Raw genomic sequence first — 12,508 nt, forward strand, 5'->3', positions numbered from 1 at the left:
AAATGGATGAAAGACAGGAATGGGCAACAGATGGCAAAAGAAAGAAGCTGCCAAAACAATTCGCTGCACCTCCTTTTGTCTCCACCTTCTCCATCGTCCCACAGGCGAGGAGTAAGGATGGAGGTAGGAAGACGCGATAATGGTGGTGTATCATCCTTAAAACCAATATATTTCAGTTTGTTTCAATCATTCACTGAATATTTGAATTTCTATTTGATGTTTATTTGGTTTAGACAGTGCAATGAATCATTTATTGATCACCTGTCTCTTCTCCACCTGAGGTTACTTCTCCTGTCTCACACGTTGTCATGGAGATCATTGGGATTGCAGTTATCATTGAGATTGGGACACTTAATCACTTCTGACACACCTATATCAAAATTATGATGAAAAGGATGACTAACAAGGAAATGTTGCTGTCTGATAATCAAACTGAATTGCCACTACGTTTCACTGCTTTATTCTAATCAATCACTAACCAGTGGGGTATCTGTCCTGCCAGCATCACTTCCAGTCAGCAAAGCTGCAGCAGTAATTTGCTTTAAAGACATTATTTCTGATGTGGATTGAAGAAATACAGCTGAGTCAGTTTCATTCATGTTTGTTGCTCTGTTTGTGCCATTTTCTGCCTCAACTCTGTTTCCTAGAATTTGCGGTGGTGTCATGCTAAATTGCAACTGCAAAAATACGCTTGAGGAAAAGTAATGCTGCCCATCTTACCCTTGGATTACATAACATTGTTAATTAATGTACCTGGCAAGTTGCAAAATGTTGATACTGAACTCACCATTAAAATGTTCACTGACATTATATTCCATATGTTATCCTACAATATCCACTGCTGACATGCAACTCATGGCAAATACAGTATTATTACAGTTTTTAGGGCTATGTTTAGGCTCTGGCAGCTTGGTAAGGGTTGAAAACTGAGATAGTACAGCAAGCTTTCCTTGAGCAGCTTGCTTGTCTACCAGCTGGTTCTTACTTTATTGCTCCCTTGCTAAAATTAACAAATATCTGCTGATGAAAAAAATGCCAAAAAATGACCAGCCTTGTCTTGTGTAGATGCATTTATCAGGAACCACTGCAGTCAGCGCTAAACTTGGTGTCAAATACATTGTGCTTTGTGTATTCATACATTCTATGCAAGCTGAAGAACTTCCACACAGCTCTGCCACGTTGTAAGAGGGTGAACAGTAAACACTGAGGTTGATATTAATGAGATCAATGCCAGATTACATGCATACAAATCCCTCTTACCTCGGAAGGCAATCTAAACCTGGCACTAAAATGGGGGACTCCCCCACTACTCATAAAAACTACTGTATACAAAGGTAATTGCTGAAGGTAAATACATTGAATGGCTCTTGCAGAAAAAATGCAGACCAGGAATATTATCAAAACAGGGTTTGATTTAATGGGAATCTTAAGCATTTTAACTTTAAGGTTGGGGAAAGACCATGATGTTGGTGTAATGCAGATAAAGTCTACAGTGATTTGAACCACAAGACAACTGTGTTTACTTTGAAACATTTAATCAAAATCACAATATTTGACTAACCTTTACCAGTCCTTCTGTTGGCCAAACCTTACCACACACTGAGATGTGAGCCCCAGCCACAGTTTCCCATCTCTAACACCAATCCATCACACATAATTGGGAAAACAAATTAGTATTATAAAAACATGCCATCGCTATTTTTCTGGCTCCTGCCCCGGACGATGACACCCCAGTTCTTAATCCTGCCTACAAAACTCTAATTGGTTGTTTTTCCAGACAGAGAAATGGCCGTCAATAAGCACAACACTAGACCTATGTGCATCATCGAGAAATCTAGTTGTTCAATTGAAAGATCTGGAACCAGGCTGATGGGCAAGGATGAATAGACTTTGAGCTGAATGAAGGAAGCGAGATTGGAAATGTAAATCCTGCGAACAATTCCATCTTCTGTTTTCATGGCGCTTTAACACTCGGATGTCTTCTCAGGCCTCCGATTCACATTCATTTGCGGCTGCTTAAAAGATGAGAAAGGATCAGTCTAATCAAACAACGGTGCCCGTGTCCCAGCGGAGATCTACGTCTCTGCAGTGTGTACGTGAAAGCTCAGTAATTTCAATCCTCTTTAAATGGTGGTACAATAACAAAACAACTGAATGATTGCTAATAATTATTTCAAAATACATCCGACAAATACACATCTCCCTGGAAGGTTTTTCCTCCTGAAGTCTGACTCAACAAACAGCTCTGGGCCTTGGTGAGATGCTGTAAATAGCTACAGTATGTACAAAGTAAATGACTTGTAAGGCTGGGATCTCAGGGGTGTGTGTGTTTGTGCATGCATGAAACATGCACTGACTTTGAAACCCTGGGAGAAGCTTAGATGGTGGTTTCTTTTTCATTTTCATAAAGACGTGAACAAGAAGTGGTTTCCTGAATGGACCCCTAATGTACTCATCTTTTGGTTTCATCTGATGTGACATATTACTGTCCTGCAGCAGGACTGTATGTACACAGGATCTGCACATGCTGTGACTGAGCTGGGCTGCATTTACAAATGATCCATCATGTTGTGATTTGACAGTTGACTTCAAAAAGCAAAGCAAGCAAAATTACAAAGAAAAAAAGACCTAAAAGCGTAGGTGTATGTAACCTCCAACTTCTTGACACATGCCATTAAAATGCAACCACAATATGAAATGATTTGATTCCTCTCTTTCCTGCCAAAGCACAGATTTCCTCTCTTAATCTTTATACGCACTGAGAAATGACAGTAAACACCTTGTCTCGCTTATTCTCTGTCACCAGGTGTCCTGACAATTCATGACAACTGACAAGATGCTTCCTGAGCTGCTTGACACCTGACATTTGCAGTTGTTGCTCCTGGTTGGATCCTTTCCTAAAAGATTATTTGGGTTTCTGTACAAGTGCATGTAGAATTTAGAGGTTGTTGTATGCTGAAGCTGCTATAATCAATACTTTTATAGTTACAAATGAGTGTGCATAAGGGAATCATGTAGTAACAAACCCACACAGAACTATCATGTAACTTCCCCTTGGCTCTGCAGAGTGCTTTCGCTGCAGCTTTACTGTTCTGATTCACACTCACGGCTCTCATCTGTGTCATTTTTGCCCCCAGCTGGCAGCAGTGTTCGACAAAAAGCTTTAAAAACCCTCTCTACACTACCTGCCCAGCTTCAAACCGCAGACGGACAAAGTTAAAGACTATCTGATGAACATAGGGAGGCGTTTAGCAGGCAAAGAAACAGACATTTCTGTCATTGGTGGAGACCAAAACAGAGCCAAAAGGATGGAGAATACTGGGCTGACATTCATCAGGTGGACACAAGCATCATTCTAAATGAATGATAATGTTCCTGTGTGACTGCTGGGAGTGGGAATAAGCAACTGTTTGCTAACACATTCCCCGAAAGAACTTTATGAGGTGATAATAGCTGGGATTTCTGTCCAAATGTATTGCAAACTTTGCCTAATTATGAGAAAAGAAAAAGGAAACTGAGAATGAGAATTTTTTCCATCCACTACAGATATGTGATTATTAGTCAGAGTTAGCTCATCGAGATAAGCAGCAAGTGTACATATACCTTTGCAGAAGAAGAAGGCACATCAAGTTAATTAAGCAATTAAGCATTTCCATATGTTTTAATATGAGGAAGGTTGCATTAGATCTGTGTGGAGCAATGAGGAGTGGAAATAGCTTCTTCGTCCAGTTTGCCCTCTGTATTTACTCAGTTTGCTCTTTTCGACTGTTCAGACTAAAATATCTGTCGAGTCTGGGCGATTGGTTCTCGGCTGCGTTCAAACATGATTATGTGTGTTGTTGCTCTGAACGGAACGAGATCACTGAGGATAAATGTGTGTTGATAAAAACGTCAGAAAGCTTAGACTTGTCTCATATTTGATGTGAGCAATCGATCAGCTGCGGCCTTTAAACACTGAACGAGCGAGAGGGGAAAGGCTTGCAGACGGACCCACAGCTGTCTGGACCTCTGAGTGTATGATGGATGATACTCAACCTCTCAGTCCATCACTGAAACAAAAAGCTGCTTCGACATCAGTGTGACTCACTGCACAGACCCTCTTTTTATCTGCACACATGTCTCATCGGACTTCGGTCAGCGCTTCGTGCTTTGCCTCACGCTTGTTGCTGCTGCACTTCTTTTAAAATGCAGAATTTTACCTGATTTTATGCATCATATATAATCTATTTTTACCTGTATTTTATTATTTCATGCTGTGATTTGATGCTTTGATGATTTATTATCCTTGTTTTTATTTTCATCCCTATTATTATTATCAAGTGGGCTTTATTCTCCATCTTATTTTCATTTTTTACCTGTTTTTATGTCCATTCCGTATTTCTATGGAAAGCACTCACCTGGTGCATGTGATTTCTTGCAATTTGGGTATGAAAGGTGCTATACAAATAAAGTTATAATAATAATAATAATAATAATAATAATAATAATAATAATAACTATTATTATTATTATTATTATTATTATTATTATTATTATTATTATTATTATTATTATTATTATTATTTTGTCTACCAGCTGCAACCATTAACAAAGAGAAGCAGACATATGTTTACTGATATCTCTGATTTCTCACTTCATGTTACACATGAATGCATGTTTAACTGTTCATCTTTTCTCTGTGTATGTGGTGTGTGTGTGTGTGTGTGTGTGTGTGTGTGTGTGTGTTCTCCAGTGCTGAGCCCATGCCCTGTTGCTGCAGCCAGAAGGTGTCACTCCATCTATAAGGGTTTTGCTCAGTGTCTGATGGCTCTGGGCGACAGTCTGACGGATAACGCCCGCAAGGACGAAGACACACACGAGATACACTCCATCTGCAGGTCAGTGTGTAATCACACACATCAACACGCTCTGAAAAAATTCCAAAGCACTGAGTCAGTTAAATAGGAAGTCTGCAGAGTTTCAGTATTCAAATATGCATTTCTAAACCCCACAGGGCAGTTAGGTCAGTATTAGTGAGTATTCAGTTACTTCAGCAGAGAGGGTTTAGAAAACAAAGACTGAAGCTCTCTGGGGAAAGAAGCACACATTCTCTGAGCTGGAACTGAGTATGCAAGGCTTTTGGAAAGAAAAGTGTAGACAAGCATTTTACAATTCCACAAAGTCATTCATTCTGCTATCTGATATCAATAGGGCACGTCCTGACTGTACATCTGTACAGTACCACGGATCGAAGTCTCGGCTCTCCAATCCCTCACTGTTCAAATGTTACAAGAATAATATTTAATAAATAGCTGTGTGTGAATGACAACATTAACAGAGACACATTAGTAAATTTACCTTTGACAAATTGGACCACTGCATTAAAGTTTCATGACTGTTGTAAAGGAGAATGTGCTTGTGGTGTATAAAACGTCTACAATCATAGACAGGGGGATTCATCAGAGACGTCTGATGTCAGATGGTAGTGATGATTATAATGATGATGATGATGATGATGATATTCTCTGCTGGTTTTCAAGGTTTGGGTCAGTCAGTCTTCAGCAGAACTCTTAGCGAGAGGTAGCATTGAAAACAGCTACTCACATTAGTAGGTTGTTGCTTTGCAGTTCAATAATTTCAGTGTTGTAGGTTGTCAGTGTATCCTTTGTTATTACAATGATATCACAGTTTGCTTTTTTTTATTTATTTATATAGCACTTTTCAAGGCAGTAAATACAAAGTGCTTAACAGTTGATGATAAAAATGCTAAAATGATGATAAAAATTAGTTCAGAGCTAAAAAATAGCAAGTAAAAATACAATTTATAAAATGCAAACAGATACTCAACAATCAAAGCAATATGACAAACAAAACAGAAATTCCAAGACTAGTAAAACTCACATGTTTTTCACATTGTAGTCCAGACACAGCTGACTGTGAGGGGGAGGCAGTTCCATAGTGTTGGAGCTAAAATGGTAAAAACACAGCCTGGATATTAAAGAGCAACTGGTCAGAAGATCCAAGTTACTTGCTTCAACGAAAAAATTTGATGACAGAATTTTGATTTGCAAAGCTCTGAGCCAGTGCTGAACTGATTTTGGCAGCATGTCTAAATCAAAACTCAAGACTGAACCAAGTTCTTAATGTAATGGTCAAAATTCAGATTTGAATCAAACATATGGTTTTCTATTCCCTGCTAGATGCCCAAGATGTGGACTAATACACTTTGAAACTGTCTGGGCTAATGACAATTTCTGTTTTGTCCGTATTCAGCTGCAAAAAATTCAGTGACATCCAATCCTTGATGGCAGCAAGGCAACAGTGCAGATTATCCAGATTTTTAAGCTTGTTGGATTTAAATGATACATAAAGCTTGGTGTTGTGCCTAACTTGTGTCTGTATAACAATGATAGGCAACAATGCGAAACTGAAGCACAGTATGACTGAGAGCGTATACGTGCTGAACAAGATGGTACCGAATATGAGACAAGATAATCAATAATCAGCCTCAAAGATCTCTTTGTAAGATATGAGGTAAACCATCTTTGCTAACCCAGTGCTTTAGTCAGTCCAGCAAGAAGGTTTGATTGACGTTGTCAAAGACGGCAGATAAGACAGTACTGAAATGGAGTCATGGCCAAAGTCAGTATTCATAGAATATTGTTAGTGACTCTCAGCAGAGCAGTTTCAGGACTATGCTGCTGGTTAAAACCAGACTGAAAAGGCCTGAAAATGTTAGTTTTGACACTGATGTTAAAAAAAGCTAAACACTGCACCTTTAAATGGAGTGATTTTAACCTCTACTATTAAGTCCTCACTTTGCGTGCAATGAAATATAAACTGAAAGGATACTGTAGCTGTTGTTCATCTCACCTCACCTAAAAGATGATAAAAACATTTTTGGACATATTTGTGGAAACAGCGTTGAGGATTCAGGCCTCTGGGTGCCTGTTTCCTGTGACAGCGGTGACATTTGAGAGCCATAGCCCTGTAGGCCTATAGCAAACGAATGTCGATTCAAAACCTTTTTCCCTCTTCAGTTTGCAGAGGAAGAAGGAAAAGCTGCCTGGCTCAGATGGCTGATTTGACAGACGCTCTTCAGCGGGGCAGGTGGAAGTACGAAAGTTTGCTCAGTTAATTATTCTGCCAGAAAGGTGGTAAATATAGCTCAGAATCGCAGAACTCGCTGTTTTACTTCCTGCATCTTTAAGCCATAATCCTACTGAGCGTCACATGCTGTGGTGTTCAGTAAGGAAAAGGAGTGTACTTCCAAGAATAGGACTGGTGGCTATTTATGGCAGCATCAACAGAGAATGAGCCATTCACAACTTGAACCAAAACATAGAAGTGGATCAAAATATGAAACATATATTTCAAGAAGTCAACACTTTTATCAAGGTCACCGTAAATGAACGTGTTAGCTTTTGTTTATGTTCATCGTCATGAACTCAACATGCTTTTACTTTTTTAAAAATGTAAAAATTCCAAAACATTATACAGCTGCCATCTCATTGTCTTCATTTTAGCATCTTATAGGAACAATTGTTCTGTCTTCATGCATCCATACATAACTTTTATAATATAAGATGGTGAAATGCATCAATTATTCAATGACGATCAATATATCATACTTTCATTGTAAAAAAAACAATTTCTCCCTTCAAACATGCTATAATGAACTCAACACAGTCCTTCCATACTGTCCTACATGCTTCCTGAGCTCATTTGCAAAGATAAACTGGCAAATGCTTTTCCTGTGCTCACTTCATCCAGCCTTTGTTCTCGTGACAGACAGCTAAACTTTTCAGGTGACTTTGAAGTGACTGTGAAAACTCTGCCAGTAACATCAGCACTCCAGTCACAAACTGTCTGTGAGTCGCAGCGTGAAAGTGGGTCCACTTGATCACTATCCCGGCGCTGTCACCTCAGCTGGGTGGAGTTTGTCATCAAATTAATGTAAAATAAGCACATCGGTGACCTGGCTGTACGCGCCAGAGTTGTTGACTAATCAAGTGAACCCAACGTAAAACCGGATGCTACAGAGCCACCACAGTGTTCCGTGGGGGGGCATTAATATGTACAGTACATTTCTACACCGGGACAATTCAAAGTGTTTTACTGAGTAACAGATACAAACGATAAAAGACTTAAAAGTAAACATGTTTAGTTGAAACCAAGTGAAATAGAAAGATAAAATAATACAACAAATACTCCTACAGTTAGAATGAAGGCTGTGTAAAAGCTAAGCTGGAAAGGCTTTTAGCCATTAGGCTATGATGGCAAGGTGAAATAAGGTTTTTAGCTTTGACTTAAAACTGGTCAGTATCTGGGCATGTCTGACATCATCTGGGAGGTTATTCCAGGTCTGTGCTGCATAACAATAAAACTGCTTCACCATGTTTTGTTCTAACCCCTGGGGACAGCCAGAAGGCCACTCCTAGGATTCCTGAGGGTCCTACAAGGTTCATACAGCACAAGCATGTCAGAGATGTACTTGGGTCCAGAGCCAAGGAATGATTTGTAAACAAACAGCAAGATTTTGAAATCAATTCTCTGAGCGGCTGGTAACCAGGGTCAGGATTTAGACCTGCTGTAATGTGGTCGTATTTCCTATTTTCTGTCAGGTCCCTGACAGCAGCGTCCTGAATAGGTTAGTTATAATCAAGTAAGTCATAATAATAGTTTCAGTGAGAATTTAGTTTGAGTTGTCTAAGAGTGTTTTTTTAAAGCCCTGTGAAGAGACGGTTGCAGCAATTCACTGATTTATGTCTCATCTGTCAATCGTTGTTCAGCAGAAATATATAAAGTATGTGCAAATATCAAGTGTCCATAGAAAGAGAAGCGGTCGACAGAGGAAAAGGAGTGATCTCTTACAAAACTGAAGTTAATGATCACTAGTTCCTAGCTATTGTTATGATAACTGAATGCTAACAAACCTTGACCGAACCGTGCACAGCCATGCATAGTTAATTTACTGCTAAGTGAAGCAGCATTAGCCTACCTTTGTGTGACTGTATGCTGCCACCTGTCGTGTTTTGAACCTTAATCGATGTGAGGTGTGTTTTGTGTTAGTTCAGCAGCTCTTCTTGACACCTGCAGTAAATAGCCAGAGGTTTGCGCTCTTGATGTTACAGTTACTGAGTAACAGTGATTTTATGTAGCCTCTCACTGTGTAACACACAGCATGTTATAGCCTACACACAGTAACTGGTGAAATGTCTGATGTTTACTGCCTACCTGATGTCTCTCCATCTACGTTAAAATGAGAAAATGTTAGAGCTGTAGTCACACATTTACTCTGTCCATAGGTCCTGCACTCACAGCACCTCAGCGTGATCTAATTTGTCTTTGCTTGTTGGTCGTGTGATTGGCTGTAGCTGCCCACTATACAACAGCATGCACAACGTTGAAAGTGAAGTTCCATGGAGTAACAGCAAGTTGAACAGGCTGAGACTACCCAGCTAGATGGGTAGCTGCAGGGTCAACAGCCAGGAACCACCATTCACCAATGTTTTGCCCATTTAATCCAGGAATGTCTCCTGGTGGCGGAACAGTAACAGGGACGTCTCCCTGCCAACTGATAGGTGTTACACTCCCCAGCACTTGTCTTTCCTCTTCAGCCAGAGCCAAAAGCTCACCTTCTCTGCCTCCTCCGCTAGCTCTTTCGTTGCCTTCTTTAGGTTTCCTCCAGTTACTCCTGTGTCCCTCAGCAGGCATGTGGTTGACAGCCCCACGTAGCCTCTGCATCCGACCTCTACTGGATAGATGGTGGTCTTCCAGCCAGCCTTCCGGCACTCAGCAGCCAACTCTGAGTACTTGGCTATCTTTCGCTCGTAGGCTGACTCAATCCCCTCCTCTGCTGGTATTGTGATCTCAATGAGGAGCACAGATTTTGCCCTAGTGGACCACGCCACGATGTCAGGGCGGAGAGTTGTGGTGGTGATCTCGACTAGGTAGCCCGAGCTGCCTGTCAGGGTTGACTCTCATGTCCCACTCCTGGCCCGGGGAAAGCGGCTTAGGTGTTTCCCTCAGCCTGATGTTTTTTCTCCCGCCAACTTCTGTAGCAAAGTTGATGTGGTTGTGGTTCGCTGCTGCTGGTATCCCTTTGCGGTCCTGTCTTCTTCCCTCTAGCACCTCGGCTAGCTTTCTCAGGACCTGGTCATGGCGCCATCTGTAGCGTCCCTGGGAGAACATGATCTTACAGCCTGACAATATGTACTGGAGGCTTGCATTAGGGGTATTGCAGAGTGTGCAGCTTACCTCACTCCTGAACCACTGGTGAAGGTTCTGAGGACCGGGAAGCGTATCATAGGTAGAGCAGATGAGGAAGCTAAGCCTTGCCTGCGGGATCTTCCACAGGTCTGACCAGGTGATTTTTCGGTTGGCGACTCGATCCCAGGTCGTCCAGTTCCCCTGTCAGCCCTGCGACACAGCCTTGATCTTGTAGTGCTCTTCCTCCATTCTCATCACCTCCACTACCACCATCCCCTTTCTCTCTTTGTGGCTGGCCTTGGACCAGAACCGTAGTGCTACTCCACAACCTAGCCCTGCTCCTCCTGCCTGGACTCTGCCCACATTCTCTTGGTGTTGTAGCCAACTGATGGCTTGGTTAACCTCAGTTTGGGCATTCCAATTCCAACCTGTCAGGGCCTTGGCTTTCGCATCCCTTACCGACTGGTCAGCGGACTCCCTCAGCTCGAGCACGAGCCTGGTCTTTTCCTGCTTGTAGCCCAAACTGATTGACTGAAGCAGCAGCTGGAGGGTGTTCCTTCTGACGAGGCCTGTGTCAGAGAGGCACCGTGGCAGCCCAAACAACTTTCAGATGAATGAGTTGGCTTTCCCATCCATCTTATTTGTGGTGGAGGAGGGGATCTCACTCATTTCAGCGGCCACATCACCCTCCTGTAGAGCGTGAATTGATAACACCAGACCATGATCCAACAGTACTAAAACAGACTCATTGTTCAGGCAAATATCATTTCGTAACATTATGAGTGCAATCTCAGTGCCGTGATAGGGCTGATATCCTGACTGAAGGTTAGTGAAGCAATTATTTAGTGTTGAAAATTTGAAGTTATTGATGAACAACTTTTTCACTAACTTTACCAAAAAACAGTAAGTTTGATATAGGTCAATCGTTAGCAGCTACAGTAACATAAAGACTGTTCTTCTGTAGGAGAAGCTTAATGATTGCAGTTTTCAAAGCCTTTGGAAAAATGTCAGATTAGAGAGAATTGTTAACGAGCAGTATGAGGTCTTTCTCCAGGCTCCTCAAAACTGTTTTAAACAACCTAGTGCATAAAACATCAAGGCAACAGGTGGACGACTTGAGATTGATGGCAGCTTCTTCAAGTGTTTTGTCATCAGTGGGATTAAATTGTGTCATATGTACCAACAACACTTTTATATTTGGCAGTGAGGAGTTAACAGCATGTCTGATGCCTTAAATCTCGTCATTAAAAAAAGAATCAAAGTCTGCTCATTCATTCTACATTTGCTCGTAGAAACTAGTTCTAGTAGTAGTAACTAGTAGGGATATTGGGACTGGAGGACTGGTTAGCCTGGCAGTGGTAGCAAATAAGATGCATGAATTGTGACTGGTTGTTGATCTCAGAGAAAAATGATTGCACAGCACCTTTCAAGTTCAGAACATAACTACATGATTTTCTTTATGGAGCTCAAAGTGAATCTGGCACTCCCTTTTTTAGGCCCTTGCGGCCATGTGCTTATTAGCAATCAATTAAAGCTTAGCAGGAGTAATGACATCAATTACATTCAATGCTTCCTTTGAACTGAAAGTATTTAGTAGATCATCAACATGTCGCCTGCATTATGTATGTGTTCATTAATGACCCATAATGAATACATAGAGTTAATTGAAAGCATGTCCGTAAAAGTGGAGTATTTTATTTGCCGCTATATAAATATACATAGAAGGATAAAATCAAGCTGGTAAAAAGTTCTAAAATCATTGATTAAAAGTGACCTGTTACATATTAAATAGGTTTAGTTTTTGCTTGGTTAGAGCAGGGCCTGAGAAACTTGTCTTACATGGAATGTGAATCAGATTTGTAGGATTAGAAGATTTTCCTGTGACCTGCTTATCTAGTCTTTGTCTTGACACTGTCGCTAATGTATCTGAGGAGGTTGTTCTCCCCCAGGGGCCCAGGCTATAGGATACAGGCATGGATTAGTATGTGACATAATGTAAATTAGAGAAGTTAACAGCTTTACATGAAAAACCTTTAGCGATTCAAATTCATGGTCATTCACATGTCCCCCTGTCGCGAGTGGATGTCACACCCGGGCTTTCTGTTCATGCTATTTCACCACCTGCTGAGTCGTCTGCAGCTCATTAGTGTTTGTCCTGCATTACACAAAGGAAGACCTCTGCACAGTGTTCGCTGTCTCTCCTTCACGGGTCTTATTGCAGCAAATGACCAGACTGTGAAAACAGCAGCGAGTAGTAACCTCAGCTCTGTGTGCATTGACTTATGATAAGAATCATGACATGACGTAACATAAGGAG

The 12,508-nt window shown here is 41.1% G+C and overlaps 1 protein-coding gene across 1 annotated transcript in view; it reads left to right on the forward strand.

Moving 5' to 3' along the window:
• nrn1la (neuritin 1-like a) overlaps positions 1-12,508 on the forward strand; it is a 48,131-nt gene that overhangs the window by 19,660 nt on the left and 15,963 nt on the right. The window contains exon 2 of the mRNA XM_041938581.1: positions 4,733-4,877. Within this exon, the coding sequence (XP_041794515.1) occupies positions 4,733-4,877 (145 nt within the window). The remainder of the gene's footprint in view (positions 1-4,732; positions 4,878-12,508) is intronic.

Source organism: Chelmon rostratus, chromosome 6, assembly GCF_017976325.1.
Source record: "Chelmon rostratus isolate fCheRos1 chromosome 6, fCheRos1.pri, whole genome shotgun sequence".
NCBI lineage: Eukaryota > Metazoa > Chordata > Actinopteri > Chaetodontiformes > Chaetodontidae > Chelmon > Chelmon rostratus.